Here is an 18,345-nt window from a genome sequence, read left to right as displayed (position 1 = left end):
GAAGGTGAACACAAGGATGCAAATTGTTTTCTATTGTCCCGGAGTATAAGGCATGGAATAACAATCTTAAATAGCAGTTCACTTAAGTGCTAAGAAAACCCCTACAATTAAGACAGCATGATAGTGAAACCACTTTCCTAAGAAAATGGTGTGCTCTCTTTCATTGCATGTATTCAAATAGGCTGGACAAACATTTGACAGGGATACTTTTATCTGGGCTTTTGTGCTGAGCAGGAAGTTGAATCTTATGGCTCCTTCCAAGTGTATGATTCTGTGATACATTATTAGACAATGCCAACAAACTCTCATTCTATATTGTAGAAGAAGTGAAGAGGAGCAGGTTGCAAGAGAAAGCAGACAATAAAAAGGCAATTTTTCAGCTTCTTCCATTGAACCAATGTCAAATTTATATAGCTGCCCAACTCACACACGTTGACTCCATACAGGTGGTATGCAACATTAAAAATTCAATTAAAACCCCACAATTTAAACCTCATCCCAACCCAATCAGACAAGCCATTTGATCTGTTCCCAAGCAGCCTGACAAAACCATGTCTTCAAAGGCCTTGTTAAAAGGCAACAAGATGGGAGTAATCTTACCTCTGGGGGAATGATATTCCATAGGAAGGAAGTCATCACAGGGAAGGCCCTTTTCCTAGGCCCCACCAGGTGTACTTCCTTGATAGTTAGGACCTGCAACATGCCCTCCCTTCCTGCTCTGGTGGGTGGATAGATACAATTGGAGAGAGGTAGTCTTTCAAACAACTTGGCTGCAATAGGGCTTTCCTATGTACATAATTATATATGCACATAATTGTATGTATGTAATTATGTACATATTAATTATATATATGCATGCACAATTACACAATATATAATTGCTTCCCTACCTTTATTTCTGCTAAATATCATGAATTTTGATATTTGATTGTATAATTAATCTGATTCTAGCATTTTCTTTGTTAAAATAAAACATATTTATGTATTCAGCCCTTATTTTAGAAAGTTCTATTCAAATACATTTAGAAACAGGGGGGAGGGGAGTCTTATCTAGACCCTGAGGAGAGATGCAATGGTATGAAACAAAGGGGGAAAAATAATTTCAGTATCCGTACACCACACACTGGGAATTGAAGTTGAATGCAAAAGAGCCTGCATCTGCTTGAAATTTGTAAATATTGGTCAGTTTGAGTGTTTTTATCTAATCTTATTATACTACCATTTGAAGCAACACATCATATTTTCCCTATGGGAAAAAAGATGAAAATGGTTGGTTCTTAATAAAGACATTATGGATTATTTAAACTTAAACAATCCCAAAATAAGTATCACACACCTTCACTTTAAAAGGGAAAGAAATTAAAATATTATGAAAATATTTGAAAGATTATAGAAAAAGTAGAAAAATATAAAAATTGTAAAAGCAACAATAAAACAGTAAAACCTGTAAGTCACTACAAACTGAAGGTCTTCCTAAAACAAGAAGTCTCATATTCCAATGGAAGAACATTAGGTAAAGATAATGTAGATTAGGGGTAAGGAATTCCCAAGTATATTCAATACTTCTTGTAATATATAATTGATTTGTTAATGCATTTCATCTCCCTTAGAAAACTTACTTTAAATGATATTAGTTGTTCTAAAAATAAAAAAATGCTTGCAACAGCTAAGGCTGCAACACAGTCCTATACATGTTTAAACAGAAGATGTTCCATTGATTCAATAGCCATTAGTGGAATATGCAAGTATACAATCTGAGCCCTAATTATATCTATCTATGTATATTGATTCTTCTTCTGTAACACAATGCTAGATGTTAGAAATGGCAGTAATGCCTTTATTAGAAATGGCAATCCTACTGAGTACATGTGGATAAAACTCTTTTTGTCACAGAGCAGCTAAAGTATATGTCAATAGATCAAGCAATAGGACTCACCCTCAAGTGTTTACAGACTGCAAACTGAGCTTTCTTTGAAGACTTATTATGCAATCTCTAGAACAGGCATGTCAAACTGCTGGCCCACGGGCCGGATGCATCACAACGAAACCGCGCCCACCCCATTGTCAGCAATGGGGAAAAAGTCGCAATATGTCGCACAATGTCATGTGACGTTGTGAGTTTGACATGCCTGCTCTAGAAGATCATAGTAATTGTGCCAACAGATAAGACAGCCATTCCACAATTAAAAGAAGTAACCACAGAATGACAGCTTAAATGAAATTAAACTTTATCCCTTAGAACAGAGGACACTTTAACTGAGTCTCTGAGAGCTGGGCAGGCAAAAATGTAGGATTCCTATTTCCCAGTCTTTCTAACGCAAATCCGTTTCTCCTCAAGGGACGGATAGTTCAAATCCCCATTTGTTCCCTGAGCAGAATCCATAAAAGAACAAAATGGAAAGCCTATGAGTTCTGTCTAGACTAGGGTTGGCTTAGGAATGACATACTTGAAACCAAGAGCCCATTAACCATCCCAGTCATCCAAAAAGCCTATGAATGGCCTTATGTCAGTTACTGTTCTTGCATACTGGATTTCGAACGGTACTGCAAGTTACATATATATAATGTAGATTTAGATACTTCAAACCGTAACTTAATGGAATATTTGTTTTTGATTCAGTTATTGAAAGTAAGTCTCTGGAAAAGCCAAGCTGTTTTTATTTTTAAAAAATAAGCAAATGATGTGGGCAGGAAAGGAGAATAATTCATTGTTCCTAATGCAATGTGGAGCTTAGAACTATGAAGTTTCCAGCTGGAGAGCTTTGTAGAGGAATGTGTTTGGAGCTACATCACAGATTAGATAACACTGCTAAAAAGCTAGGCAAAATCCTCCAATAAAGCCTAAGGGGACAAATCCATAGAATACTAACTTTAAAATGAAATGAAGAATATATTTTTTAGACCCCACCCCTCTTTAGCTGCTTCCCAAGTTCCTTCCTCAAGTTGTTAGCCTTTCTCAATCAGCTTTTTCTTTGTGTGTTAGGCTTTAAATCCCATCATCCATTAATCCTGTTGGCTGATAGTGTATGAAAGCACATTTGATTGAGGATGGCTGTTCTAATTTTTTTTTAAAAAATATAGAGAGCTCAATGCCTGTTAAACAGAATATATGAAAGTTATTTATTGAAGTTATTTTTTAAATAAAGCATAATACAGAAAACTATTGCAAAACACTGGCATTTTAAAATAACAGTTCAATATATGAAATGGACTTCTAACACTTACATTTCATTTGCCTGAAGATAGATTTGTTGGGCTCAAGCCAATGCTGTAAAAAAAGATAGTAGCCACCAGTCAAATGTATTGCAAAAAATATCATTTTCTTACAAACATAAGGTTGTAGTAAACTGATAACAGTGTTGTCTTAGCTGTGATTTCTATTGTGTTTCTGTTAACAGCTTCAAAATGAGGCACATACATGTTTGAGGAAAGACAGAAAGTAACATCTGTAAGTGAACAGCACAGCTAATGAGATCACAAATACATAATAGATATATTTAAGTTTGTTCAAACTTGAACAGGGGGATAAAGAATGGCAGATTTTAGATTCAGTATTATGCAGTTTCTAAGAAAAGGTACAAATATACTAGCGGTTTCCTAATTTAATAAAAAGATCCTTACTTTATCTTGCTACATTTTTATTTAGTTTTTACCCCTCTAAGGCAGTCTGGAAATCTTATAAGATCCTATTCTTTTGTACAAAATTTATCCACAAAACAACACTGCGAGATAAAATTAAACAAAATATTTACATATTAAAGCAGTGCACTCTTCAAAAACTATTCAAAAACCTGTTTGGAAATTGAAGATGTTACTGTTTTAACGAACTCAAGCTTGTATGGAAATTTTTAAAAATGTTATATACAAATGCAATAATAATAATAATAATAATAATAATAATAATAATAATAATAATAATAATAATAATAAGAAGAAGAAGAAGAAGAAGAAGAAGAAGAAGAAGAAGAAGAAGAAGAAGAAGAAGAAAGTATATTGCTCTACACTTTCTAAACATCATCTCTAATCAGCATTTTAATATCCAGCAGTAGCTACTAGCTATTTACCATGGCAGGTGTCCTTGCAATTATTCACACTGCTGAGCAGACTTACTTGTTATGTATGCCTCCACAGCACAAAGCCTCAACATGGGAAAGGTTATTTTACTGGAACTTACAAGGGTCTTTCAAAAAAAGATTTAAGAATATTAAATGCCAATTTTCCTATATGTGCCTATTATTCCTACATCTATGGAAGCATTAATCATGAGTGGAAGAAATAAAGTATTATTTTGATTATATTTTCCTATATCATGAGACATTCATAGAGATGCTAAGTGTTCTGATTTAAAGTAGTCCAATATTAGTTTCTGATAAGGAGACAGTGCCATTATGTTTTATTTCTACTGTAAGACATGTGCATGTACAAAGCACTTCTAGAGCTAAGTTTAAGATCTATCAACAAATGAAAGGTGTGTCCCTGATGGGTGGGACAGGGAAATTAATGTTGACTCCAATCTACCCTTTTGCTATCTAGTCAGCAGGTTTTGAAAAAACTGCAGTTTTTCAGCCTGTCTGAGAATTTGGAATTATTTGGAAAAAAGTGTCTTATCTGCAAATTCAACAACCTCACTAATTATATTTTTCTCTAGAGAAGTATTTCTCAACTTCAGCAAATTTAAGAAGTATGCATTTCAACTTCCAGAAATTCCCCAGCAAGTATGCTGGCTGTAGAATTCTGGAAGTTGAAATCCATACATCTTAAAATAGCCAAAGTTAAGAAACACTATTCACTTTTGAGTGTTATGCAGGTTGCATCGAGTTAATTAAAGTTATATGTCTATTGTTATTATTCCTATGCAGGCACAGACTTATTAATTACTTTATATTTGAAATAACATCATAGTCTCAACTGTGTAAAGAAGTGTCAGTAGATTTGTCAGAAAATAACACTGCCCGGAGCCCCTCTATGGGTAGTTAAGTATGATATATAAATAAATAAAATAAATAAACATAAATATTAGGAAAATAAACCTAAACAAATATTAGGTCTAAAGCCTGCATTAAAACTCTGCCATTTTTTAGACTGTGTGTAAAACTTCACAACACACTTACAAAATGGACAGAACTTTGGACTGTAATAGTGTAGTACTGCTTTCATCATTTGCAACCCGCGGCTCCGGAGCCGCATGCGGCTCTTTCAGCCATCTCCTGCGGCTCCCAGTCCTCTGCCATGTGCAGTCCAAAAAAAAAAAAGTGGGACTAAAAAAGTTCAACCAATCAATTCAAATATGCAGGGTATCACGTCTTGGCTCCACTCTTCAGTCAAACCCTGTTCTGCACATGTGTACGCGCATGTGCACACATTTTTTTGCGGCTCCCAGTTTTTCCTTTTGTGAGGGAACCGGTTCCGAGTGGCTCTTTCACTGTTTCAGGTTCCTGACCCCTGCCCTAGCCTCTTGCACTTGCCTCTAAAGAAAAGAACAACATTGATGAATGAGCATGATTAGTGGCTATGGAATGTTATTGATTTAATAGAAGAAAGAAAACAAAGGAAGATTAAAGGAGGAAAATTGTAAAAGAAAATACATGACTGATTGGGAAATCAATGGTTGTTTGGAAAGAACTATTAGCTTTAACTTACTTTCTCAATTAATACAAAATAGAAACAGAGTCAATGATGATAAAAATTATGGAACTTATTTTAGGACTCAACTGTAAGGAGTATTGCTGTTGTGAAAATTTTAATAGAAAAAGAAGTCCCAAAGTATAAATACTAAATCCCATTAACTTTGAACAATTTTCTATTGGGGGATTCTGACCTCACATAAAAATAAACCGATTTTAATTACATTTCAGCTTATTTGGCACTCTTGACTATAGTTTCAAAGTAAACTAGATTTTAATTCCATGTAGTTTTTTGTCTGTAGGCTACTATTGTGGTCCACTTGTCTAACTATTCTGAAATCTACCTCTAGATTTCAGCCACTGGCATCAAATTTCAAGGAGTTCCCATGTATCTATTCTGTATCTATTTTCTATTTCTACTAGAAAACTGAATAATAAGATATCAGTATGAGCTGCCAGTTAGTTATCTTAGGCAATAATAGCACATCCATGAAGGAAGTTTGTTCACTTAATGGATTTTTGGGTTCATAAGTTCATAACTTGAGGTGAGATAGGCGGCCTATAAATTTATAAATAAATAAATACATACATACATAATACATAAATACATAAATACATACATACATACATACATACATACATACATACATACATAAATAAATAAATAAATAAATAGAAACTGAATCTGTGGCTAGAAAAAAAAGGAAACTAATGATCTGCTCATCTCTGTCTCCTTTGTGTGGACTATGTCGGTCATACACAAATGACATATACACTATACTGACAGGAGGCAAAAATTAGAGCAGCCTTTAAAAATGCAGTAACAAAGTCATAGTGTTTATAGTTCCATCTTCAATCTTACCCCCAAAGGCATGTGTCACAACAGCTGGAATACAATGCTGTGTGAAAGAAGCTGGGGAAAAAGCCTAGAGTCTATATTCAACTTGCCCTTACAAGCAAGACTAGCTCTTAATTAGTGCAACTTAAGCCAATATTAAGACTTGTCAAAATATTCTGCTAGCTTTAAAATCATAAGAATTGGGCTTTACTTTCCTATCCTTCTCCACTGCAGAATTATTTAATTAGCTAAATAAAAGCTGCTGCATGAGCTACATTTTTAAATATTGATCCTATTCTGTAATGGATATGACTACTTCCAAATAACAGCAAAAGTGGAAATGAATCCCTCTGCATCAGCAAGAAGCCTGAAGCTATTTTTATTTTATGAACTACTATACAGATATCAGCAAAGTATGAGATTAGTCTTAGGGACAACAACAACACTTCTCCAGAATATCTGACAATTTTATTTTAAGCCATAGATTAAAATGCATTTTATAATGGAGTATCTGAAAGAGATGCTGAGAGAGATCAAATTCTAACAAAGAACAATTTCAAAGGATAAATATTGCTACTGTTATAAAAACTCTGAACTATTGCTATCCAGCTGGCTGTGTGCATTATTTCTTCCATCAAAGTCCTATCATTTTGTGCAGTTCAGCAATGGATTAACACACTCATAAATCTGAATGAATCCTTCAATATAAGCAATAAATCTTAGCTGAGCTATAGGGTTCTAGAAATGCACATTCTGTAATTAAGCAAACTGTCATATTTGAAAGTCAAGCAGCACAATTCAGAAATACTGGGATGGTATAAGCTAAACAATATTCTGATCTAACAATTTTTATTACTTTCATGTTTTGTTTTTGCATCAAAATGTAAAAATTGATTTCATTTCCTACCCACCTGAAAAGCATCACATTCTTTTTGTACTAATTACATAAAAGCAAAAGTTTTAGATATTTTGCTATATGAAGGCCAAGACTAAATGTTTGTATTAAATGGTTGTATTATGTGTAAACATATAGAAGGGCAAAGCATTTGAAAAGTGTTAGCACAAAGAAGCAAAGCACTCACATTCTTCGTTAACTGCGTGCTAGTCGTTTCTGACTCTAGGGGCCGGTGCTCATCTCCATTTCAAAGCCGAAGAGCCAGCGCTTGTCCAAGGACGTCTCCGACTAGACGCCAAAGGTGCACGGAACACTGTTACCTTCCCACCGTAGTGGTCCCTATTTTTTTACTTGTATTTTTACGTGCTTTCGAACTGCTAGGTTGGCAGAAGCTGGGACAAGTAACAGGCGCTCACTCTGTTACACGGCACTCGGGATTCAACCCACCAAACTGCTGACCTTCTGATCAACAAGCTCAGCGTCCTAACTCACAGAGCCACATTTAACATATATATATGTTAAATGTTTGTTAAGTATTTAGAATGCACTTGCTTAGGTCCCAAACACGGGACAAATCTTATTTCCTGTTTCAGCCTAACCCAAGGCCATCTACAGGCAGTAGCCACAGCAGTGGCAGCTCATATTTGTGTAAATTTTTTGGCTTGCTAACAAAGAATAAAGGGAGACAGATATGATCATTTCAACCTTAGTTAGCAAGCCAAAAAATTTACACACACACACACACAAAATTATAGACAGTCAAACCATAAATTTTTGAGAAGGGATGCTGTATTCATAAAATATATATTTTGGAAGGCACCTCCTGCAAATACTTTTAATAGATAAATCAGATTTATTGGTGCATCTGCCAGATATACTACTTTACTGAAAGCTTTGTTTCTTGATTAGGAGGATATTTAAATAAGGCTACAAAATCTAGGTTGAAAAAATCCAGAAAGCCATTAGATGGAAACAAAGAAATACAGCAATGCTAACTCTCTGCAGTCATCTTTTGATTATGTGAATTTCTGCAACACAAAGCTCCTTTTTTGAAAGACAAGTGGACTTACTTTTTTCCTTGAAGATGTTTTGCTTCTCATCCAAGAAGCTTCTTCAGTTCTGACTGAATGGTGACAAATCAAAGCATTTATATTCCTTCAGATGACTCCAAAGATATAAATCTTTCCATTCTCCACCATTCAATCAGAACTAAAGAACTTCTTGGATGGGAAGCAAAATGTCATCAAGGAAAAAGCAAAGTCCAGCTGCCTTTTGAAAAAACAACTTTGGGATAATCATGACCTGGATGGCTGAGAATGTCAACAGACAGATTTGGTAGCTATAACTTTAAAAGTCTAAGAAGCCATTTGAAGATTGGTTGCAAGTTGAAAATTTTCAACAACTGATTTCAGAAGTATGTTCTTGGATTCTGATTTTATTTTCAATAAAAGATGTTGCACTGCATTGCCTAACTCACTGTTCGCATATTTTATTGTTTGCCTATATGAAAAATGCTGGGCAGAGTTGGATTCAAGTAAATTAAATCCAATCATATTAGCCAGGTTGAAACATTCTGCTTACAGTACATTAAGAGAAAGAAAGTCAATTTTTAATTACATTATCTCAGTTAAGCAGGTCAAAGTAATGCCTGTGAAGGTAGATCAAAATATAGATTATCACTCAGTCAAGATATGCCTCTGGTATTGCCACGAAAAGTACTAGTAATCAGAACCCAGTACATTCTAAGATGAAGGATGTCTTCTTAAAATTGTGTATCACTTGAAGCTCTAATTAAGCTAAAAAGGCTTTACCTGAGACTGGCTCTATGGCAGGGGTGTCAAACTGCCAGCCCATGGGCCGGTTTCATCATACCGAAGCCGCACCCACCCCATTGCCAGCAATGCAAAAAGAGTCGCAATACGTCACGACACGTCAAGTGATGTGGCAAGCTTGACACCCGTGCTGTATGGTAATCCTTATAATTTAAAACTAGTTTCCTTAGAAATCCCATTCCAAATGCACTGAAATAGTCATTGTTGAGGAAGTGTCACAACAGTAAACACACAGTTACCTTCACATTATATCCTTAATTAGCTGCCGATTCTCCAGCAATAACATATATTTTGGCTCAAAACGAACACTTACCGTGTATACTTGAGTATAAGCCGAATTTTTCAGCCCACTTTTTGGGCTGAAAAAATCCACTTCGGCTTATACTCCAGTGAACAAAAAAAAAAGAACTTACCGAGGACTTGCGCGCGGCCGAGGCTTCGGTGCTTCCGGGATCGCGCGCACCTCTCCCAAGCCGCCGCTGTCCGGAGACCTGCCGAAGTTTGGGGAGGTTTGGGGAGGTGCGCGCGCACCTCCCCAAACCTCCCCAAACGTCGGCAGGTCTCCGGACCTCCGCGCCCTGCCTGCCGGCGGAGGGTGGATCCGCGCTCCGCAAGCCTCTGCCGGTGGCAGGGCGCGGATCCAGCCGGCGGCAGAGGCTTGCGGAGCGCGGATCCACCCTCCGCCGGCATGCAGGCAAATCCTGCTAAAGGGCTTTTCCCCCCCCACTGGATCCGCGCTCTGCAAGCCTCTGCCGCCGGCGGAGGGTGGATCCGCGCTCTGCAAGCCTCTGCCGGCGGCAGGGCGCGGATCCAGCCGGCGGCAGAGGCTTGCGGAGCGCGGATCCAGCCGCCGGCGACAGAGGCTCGATCCGCCGTTCTGCAAGGGGAGAGAGGGGGAGTTTGGGAGGAGGGGGAGGGGGAGCTCCACGGTGCAAAAATAAAGCCCTGCCGCTCTTCGCGTTGCTTGCCCGACTGGCTGTCACGGGACCGCACGGATCGCCTCGCTCCCACCGGCAGCTGATTCCTTCGAGTTTGGTCTCGAGCGATTTTGCATTTTCTCCAGTGCTGAAAGCCACTCGGCGGATCCCAGCCTCGGCTTATACTTGAGTCAAGAACTTTTCCCAGTTTTGGGGGGTAAAATTAGGGGGTCTCGGCTTATACTCGAGTCGGCTTATACTCGAGTATATACGGTATCATTTCTTCGGACATCACTATTTAAAGCATTTGTGCCAGGAGAATGAAAGTATACTAGCTAGCAGTTTCACTGAAATAACATCACTTTAAAGAAATTATGAGAGAATTTGTATACATACCCGCTGCTTTTCAGAATCCACATAGCGAATGCCAAAATAGTCTTTTTCTAGCAAACAGTAGTGGTTGCAAACATGATCTATGAGAAGCTGGCCTTTGGTCTCTCTCTGAAAAAGAAAAGGCAATACGAATAGATAGAGCCTATAGGTATATGCATATATAACTGTATTTTACACACACACGCACACACACACACACACGCGCGCGCACACACACACACACACACACACACACACACACACACAGAGCTAACTTTATTAAATTTAAATACACCCATTATATATTTATTATCTTTCTTCATGGAAAATTCCTATTCATATTTCTTCAGTCAGAAATATAGGTTGTATCTTATTTTAATTGTACATTGTACACTGAATAAGAACGTTGAATTGTACGTTGAATAAGAACACTGATTAAGCATAACCAAGTTTGATTGATTTCAGTGAATCCACCTAAGATTAACTTATGTTTCAATTCAATGTTCCCTTTCAATCAAATAGAAAAACTTATCTAAGTTATCAAAAATTCTGCATGTATCTCAGATTAGCAGATTAATAAAATACCTTACTGCACTCTGCATGGTACTGTTTTCTTAAACTTGTTCCTTAAGCTGAGGAACCCACTCTAAATTAAACACATTTAGAAAGGGAGAGCCCACTTAGAAATATTTTTCTAATAATAATAATAATAATAATAATAATAATAATAATAATAATAATAATAATAATAAGAAGAAGAAGAAGAAGAAGAAGAAGAAGAAGAAGAAGAAGAAGAAGAAGAAGAAGAAGAAGAAGAAGAAGAAGAAGAAGAAGTAGTTGGAAGGGACCTCGGAGGTCATCTAGTCCAACCCCCTGCTAAGGCAGGAAACCCTATACCATTTCAGACAAATGGCTGTCCAGACTCTTCTTTAAAATTTCCAGTGTTGGAGCATTCACCACCTCTGGAGGCAGGTTGTTCCACTGGTTAGTTGTTCTAACTGTCAGGAAGTTTCTCCTTAGTTCTAGGTTGCTTCTCTCCTTGACTAGTTTCCATCCGTTGCTTCTTGTCCTGCTTTCAGGTGCTTTGGAGAATAGCTTGACTCCCTCTTCTTTGTGGCAACCCCTGAGATATTGGAACACTGCTATCATGTCACCCCTCACCCTTCTCTTCGTTAAACTACACATACCCAGTTCCAGCAACCGTTCCCTATATGTTTTAGCCTCCAGTCCCCCAATCATCTTTGTTGCTCTTCTCTGTACTCTTTCTAGAGCAGACATGTCAAACACAAGGCCCGGGGGCCGGATCCGGCCAGTGAAGTGGTTTCATGTGGCCCATGAAGCCATCCTGGAAACAGTGAGGGAACGGCTCCCACTGCCTTGGCCCTGGCCCAGAGACCCTCCTTCTGCCAGAGACCCTCAGATCTGTCCCACTCCTGCCCAGGCCCCCATAGGCACCCTTGATGCCAACGTAAAGTGTAAAGTGGTATTAGTACTTCACGTGATCTTGATTCTATCCCTCTGTTAATGCAGCCTAGCACTGTGTTGGCTTTTTTGGCAGCTCCAGCACACTGCTGGCTCATATTGAAGTGATTGTCCACTAGGACTCCTGATATTACACTGATATTCTGTTATCAGTGTAAGAATATCACCAATAGAACCAGTCATGATATCAAACTTTTTACCAATGTTCTGTGCAATTTAAGACACATTTTTGCAAATACAAGCATTTTACAATTCTAAGATTTTTAACTTTCCATGAGCTGTTTTTCTCACTGCCCTTATATGCAATTCTAAAATTTGCAAAAGGGGCGTTGTCTTAACTGAACGCCTTTTCTCAGCATGATGATGGAGAATCCACGAATGGGTTAACTCTGTCTTCCTGCCCAATTAGACTAAGTCAGTCAAACTTGCCACGCCTCTCCTGGGCCAGGACACCTCCCAGTCATGACGAAGGCGAAACAAATGACGACAGTCTGACATGTTGGCTCCCATACCCCTGACACAGGACCTGATGGACACTAAGGGGTGGGTGCGGATTCTCCATCATCATGCTGAGAAAAGGCATTCAGGTAAGACAACGCTTCTCCAGCATAATAGATGGTGAATCCACGAATGGGACATACCATAGCTGCCCTGTCCGTATGGGAGGGAATCAGTCTGGGCCTGTCCCACCCTGTGGCACTACCTGTTGCAGCATTCTCCGGCCAAATGAGGCATCTGCGGAGGCAAACCTATCCAGTTTATAATGCCTCACGAAAGGAAAAGGCGAGGACCATGTCACTGCCCTACAAATGTCCTCAATGGATGCCTGTGTCGCCCAAGCCGCAGAAGTTGCAGCAATAAGAGTGGAGTGAGCAGTGATACGCCTGGGAACTGACAGGGAATGAGACTGGCACGCCCCTGCAATACAAGCCCTGATCCACCTGCCTATAGTGGAGGAAGAAACCTTCCGCCCCATAGTAAGAGGGTTGAAAGGAAACAAAGAGGGCTTCCGACTTGCGAAAAGACGCTGTCCACTTAATATAGTGGCGCAAAGCCCTGCGGACGTCCAGATTGTGCCGTTGCCGTTCCAAGGCAAGAGATGGATGAGGACAAAAATCTGGCAAAATGACTTCCTGCGCTCTATGAAACAAGGTATTGACCTTAGGAATAAAGGAGGGATCCAATCAAAGGACCACCCTGTCAGCATGAAAAAACGCATAAGTCCTGTCTGACAGAGAGAGCTGCCAATTCAGAAATGCGTCTAGCCGACGTGACAGCTATCAAGAAGGCCACCTTAATTGTCAAGAACCGCAGAGTACAGGTCCTGATGGGTTCAAATGGAGGAGAAGTAAGGGCCTGCAAGACCCGTGACAAATCCCAAGAGGGATACCAGTGAACCACTGGAGGTGTGTTGGTCGCTCCTTTGAGAAATGAGCGTACCATAGGATATTGAGCCAATGCCTCTGAATTGCCCCAATACGGTGGAGAGAGCTGCTACTTGTCAGCGGATGGTATTGGACGCAAAGCCCTTGTTAAGCCCCTCCAATAAATAGTCCAAGATCCTCGGGATAGTAATAGCCGAAAGATCTAACTGGTTCTTATCACACCAACTACAGAAACTCTTCCAAGTGGAGTTATAGATCCTGTTTGTTGTAGGCCATCTGGAGGCCTGAATCATCGTAATTACCTCCAATGAATAAGACTCATGTGTCAGGAGCCACCGTTCAAGTGCCAGACGGTCAACTGGAGCCACTGGAGTTCTAGATGATGCAAAGCTCCCTGGCTGAGTGGAACGCAATCTGGAGGAATCCTCCACAGGGGAGAGATTGACAGACTCACAAGGTCGGCAAACCACGGCCATCTTGGCCAGTGTGGTGCAACAAGTATCACCTCTGCCCGCTCTTGCAGTAACTTGCGGATGACTGCCGGGATCAGAGGGAGAAGCGGAAAGGCAAACAGCAAGCCCCCGGGCCAAGGGCTGTGGATGGCATCCGTCCTCACTGCCCCCAGAGAGGGGAACCAGGAGGAAAACATCGGGAGCTGGGAATTCACCGAAGAAGCGAACAGATCCAGTACTGGCCGAACTAACCTCTCCGATACCTCCTCGAAGAGACTGGGATGGGGGCCATTCAGAGTGATCCACTGTCGACCTGCTGAGAAAGTCCGCCTGATTTGCCTCCCCCGAGATGTGCTCAGCCCTGAGTGATGAGAGGTTGGTCTCTGCCCAAGAGCCCAACAGTTGGGCCTCGGCCATAAGGGTCCTGGAACAAGTACCCCCTTGCCAGCTCACATGGGCTTTTGTCGCTACATTGTCCGTGAGGACCAGGACACATTGTCTCACCACCCTGTTGCGGTAGTGGCATAGGGCCAGATGTATGGCTCCGAGCTCCAACTAATTTATGTTGTGCTTCAGGTCGGACCAGGACCACCGGCCCTGAGCCAACTGAGACACTAGATGCGCCCCCCAGCCAAACAGGCTCCGAACGGGCTTCTGGAACAAGAGCCCCTGGCAACCACTGGCAAGGTCCACCACTGAAGGGAGTTTAGGGTTCGAAACAGAACCCTTACCCTTTGGTTGGAGGAGCTGGTGTCCAGTCTCTGAAACGGGAGCAAAAACCACTGCAGGTCCCTGGAATGTAGTCTGGCCCATGGGACTATTCCCATGCAGGAAACCAACTTCCCTAACAGTTGGGAAAGAATGGCCATGGTGACTAATGCTCCCTCCGGACCTGAAGGACCAGGGCTCTGATGCTGTCCTGACGGTCCTGAGATAAACAGACCCTGCACAGTTTGGTGTCTATGACCGCGCCCAAATGAAGAAGGCGTGTTGAGGGAACTGTCTGGCTCTTTTGAAAGTTCACTGAGAACCCATGGGTCCTGGAGAGTCTTGATAGACAAAGCCAGGTCTGATTGAGCCACCTGGGCCGATAGGGACTGGATGAGAATGTCGTCCAGACAGCAATGGATGCGTACGGGGACAGACTTCAAATGCATGGTCAGCGCCACCAAGATCTTGGAAAACACTCTTGGGGCCTACTAAAGGCCGAAAGGTGGCTCTGTACTGGTAATGGTGAGTCTGGTAGCAAAACCTGAGGAACCTCCAGTGGGCGGGAAGGATGGGAATGTGAAGGTATGCTTCCGTGAGGTCGATGGACATCAGGAAGTCTCCCCGCCTGATGCTGGCCAAGATGGACTGCAGTGTTTGCATCTTGAACTTCTTGTATGCAAGATGAGCATTCAGCCCCTTTAGATCCGAGTATTGTCCTCCATCCTCCAGATGTCTTCGGAACAACGAAAAGGATAGAATAGAACCCCTTTCCTAGCTGCCCATCCTGGACTGGTTCTATTGCCCTTATTTCTAAGAGGTGCTGAATAGCCTCTGACATGAGCGCCTTCCTGACCGCATTTTTTGATAGCGGACAAAGAATGAAGCACTCTGGGGGGACGTACATGAATTCTAGGGACAGACCACTCCTGATAGTGTTGAGGACCCAAGCATCTGTGATGGTGGTCTCCCATTTTTGAACAAACAACGTCAGTCTGCCACCAATTGGGGAGACCGCCCTGAAGTCATTTAGACTTTCTGAAGAGACGGCCCCCCATGCCTCGAAAGGGCCGCTTTGCTTGGAATTGCGACCTGGGTCTGTCTCTGGTTCCCGGCCGGTCAAATTGACGATCAGACCTGGGAGAGAAGGAACGGGGGGGGGCTGAGCAAACTCTGACCCTGACCAGAAAAATTGTCTGCGGACATATGGACGTATGGAGTAGGCCGTCTATCATCACCTTACGCTTGTCCTTGTTTTCCACCAAATAAGGTGTCAAGGCCTCCCCAAAAAGCTGACCACCATGGTAAGGGGCAGCCACCAAGTGCCACTTGGATTTAACATCCGCTTGCCAGTGTTTGAGCCACATGAATCTGCAAGCAGTAACACTGGAGACTATGGCCCTAGAAAAGAACCTGGCGGCATATAGAGATGCGTCCGCCATGTTTTCCGAAGCAGCCACTAACTTGGCTAAGTCCTAGTGCATTCGGACTTCCTCCGGAGGTACTCTGGCCTGAAGTTGGTGGAGCCAGAGAAGGGAGGTTCTGACAAAAAAAGAGGTGGATGTGGCCACCCTCACCGCCTGGTGGGTCCTGCGGAAGGAAAGTTCAGATTTCCTGTCCTCTGCCTTCAAGGTCTCAGCCATATCACCGGACACTGTGGAGGAGAAGAGTGGAGTCAGAGGTTCATCCACAGAAGGAACCTCTAGCACTTCCGACAAGGCCGGGTCAACATTAAAGAGCTTCCGTCCATCCCCCCCCTGGAGAGGGAAAAGTGCCAGGTGTTCCCCATTGCTTATGTACCGTGTTGAGGAAGAGAGGGAGACAGGGGATGTGACGCTCAGTGACCACATGCTCTGAAAATACCAGCCTTGCGTCTTGGCTGGTGGATGGACCAGGATGGGGAACCTGGTCAGGACCAATCTTAGCAGTAGTGCTGGCCTTATGAAGCAGAGATTTAAAGAGCGCCGGATTGAATAGACCAACAAAGGGAGGAGGGTCCGGAATAAGATCCTTATCCTCCAAGAGCGGCATTTCCATAGGGTCGTACTCCTCAGAAAAAGATACTCCGCTGCAAGGAGACCAGGCAGGAAAAATAGGGTCAGAATATTCTGGTGCTCCCAACTGGGGGAGATAAGGCGGCCACCGATTTGGGTGTATACCTTTGTTGACATTGTAAGGCCAATCCCTGGGCGACCGCCTGGGAAATCAGAGCCTGAAACTGCTCCAGCGACCACACTCCCTGTGCCTCTGAGGGCCGAAACCCGGCTGCTGTGGGCATAAAGGTGGCCTCGGGCCTGGACTGCATTGGTCTTGGGACTGGAGGCGTCAGTCGGATACCTGGTCCCTGGGTAAAGGAAGCCATCTGCTCATGCTCAGCCCTGGGAAGATAAGGTTGGTCATCATCATCCCCCTCCGGAGACCAGACCCTCTGGGCAGACGAGGGAGGAGGAGCAAGCTGTGGCCCAAATACAGATTCCTCTGCCAGAGGAGAAGAGACCTGTTCAGCACCCATTGTGCCCTGTTTCTGAGCCTTGGCAAACTGCCTTTCTAAGGCCTGGTGCCTCCTGCTGGCCTCTTTCTCTACCGCCTTGGAGGACCTTTTGCTAGAGATGGCCTTGGCTTTGGCCTTGAGCTTTCCAGTAGCCTCCGGTTTGGAGGACTTATGCTATGATTGTGCAGGAGTGTTGGGGGCAATGTGTGAAGCCTGAGGTGCAGTGTTGTCTGCCATCACAATTGGGAGATATCTCAGTGAGAGGGATCTCAAACAGAGGAGCAGAGTACTGATCTGAGGCTGTGTGCCACTCCCAGGGATCAATAAGTACTCTATGGCAATGGTGGCTGCAGGCCCAACTTAATGGACAACTGGCACACCTGCAAAGTTCCTGATGGCCTTAAGACTAGTTGAAGCACCTTTGGAGCACAGGCCAAGTCTATTGTGGCGACGGATCACCTCGGTGATAATAGCCAGCTCACGTAGAAACCTAGTGGCGACAGATCACCTCAGTGATAACACCCAGCTCACTAGTCCTAGTTGGTGGCAGCGAGGCCAAGAATGGCACAGCCAGCACACATCTTCTGTTGGAATGGACAATGAGACAGCTAGGTTGAGGCCTAGAGCTACAGCTGAAGCCTCCTGTACTTGACTATCCACTTTGAAAGGTTTCGGGCAAGGCAAACAATGACTGTGCTACAGTCAGAAGGGATCTGAACTCAGAACCCTCTGCAATGATTGTGAGAGGAGAAGCCTGAAAAAGGACCCCTGCGAACTGACCAACTTCCATGAGCTGGAAGGCAAGGTAAGCACCTTTGAAGTCTGTGGTTTTTTGGGGGCCTGAAATCTCCCCCCCCCTTCTCAGAAGCTAGCAAAAAAGTCTGCACAAGCCTTTTCAGAGGAAAAGCAATGCGATCGTGACACCCAAAATGGCGGCCGCTACTGCTGATAGTCAAAAAAAAGAAGCAACCTGTCCTTCCCCCTTAATTTAGGAGAGAAGGCAGGCAGTTCTGAGAGTCTTTGCGTGCCTCTGATGCTATCAGCGTGCTTAAAAAGGCAGCTTAAAAAAGGCTTTCTGAGGAAGAGCCTCCTCTCAGCCAGCTGCTGGTAAGCTGGAATTCAAAATGGCGGCTGCAACTAGCCTGGGGCTTGTGAGAGAAAGATCCTGAAAGGAACTACAGCAAATGCTATCTAATTGAAAAAACCTTCCCTACGGACTTGCAACAATGAAAACAGTTGAGACCTCCGGAAGGCAAACTTGATCCTGAAAGGAACTACAGCAAATGCTATCTAATTGAAGAATCCAGGAACAGGGGAAAAATATATACGACCTGCTTAATTACTCAGAA

At 42.4% G+C, this 18,345-nt stretch overlaps 1 protein-coding gene across 1 annotated transcript in view; it reads right to left on the bottom strand.

Annotated features, from left to right (window-relative positions):
- The window catches only part of FRMD3 (FERM domain containing 3), a 94,716-nt gene that overhangs the window by 44,989 nt on the left and 31,382 nt on the right, over positions 1-18,345 (bottom strand). Inside the window, exons 2-3 of the mRNA XM_081317831.1 lie at positions 10,503-10,607; positions 3,226-3,268 (exon numbers count right to left, since the gene is read on the bottom strand). Coding sequence (XP_081173957.1) covers positions 3,226-3,268; positions 10,503-10,607 — 148 coding nt within the window. The remainder of the gene's footprint in view (positions 1-3,225; positions 3,269-10,502; positions 10,608-18,345) is intronic.

This window comes from Vipera berus (genome assembly GCF_964194415.1).
Source record: "Vipera berus genome assembly, chromosome: 2".
Lineage (NCBI taxonomy): Eukaryota > Metazoa > Chordata > Lepidosauria > Squamata > Viperidae > Vipera > Vipera berus.
The sequence above is the reverse complement of the archived record's forward strand: the minus strand, read 5'-3'. Positions and strand labels throughout refer to the sequence as shown.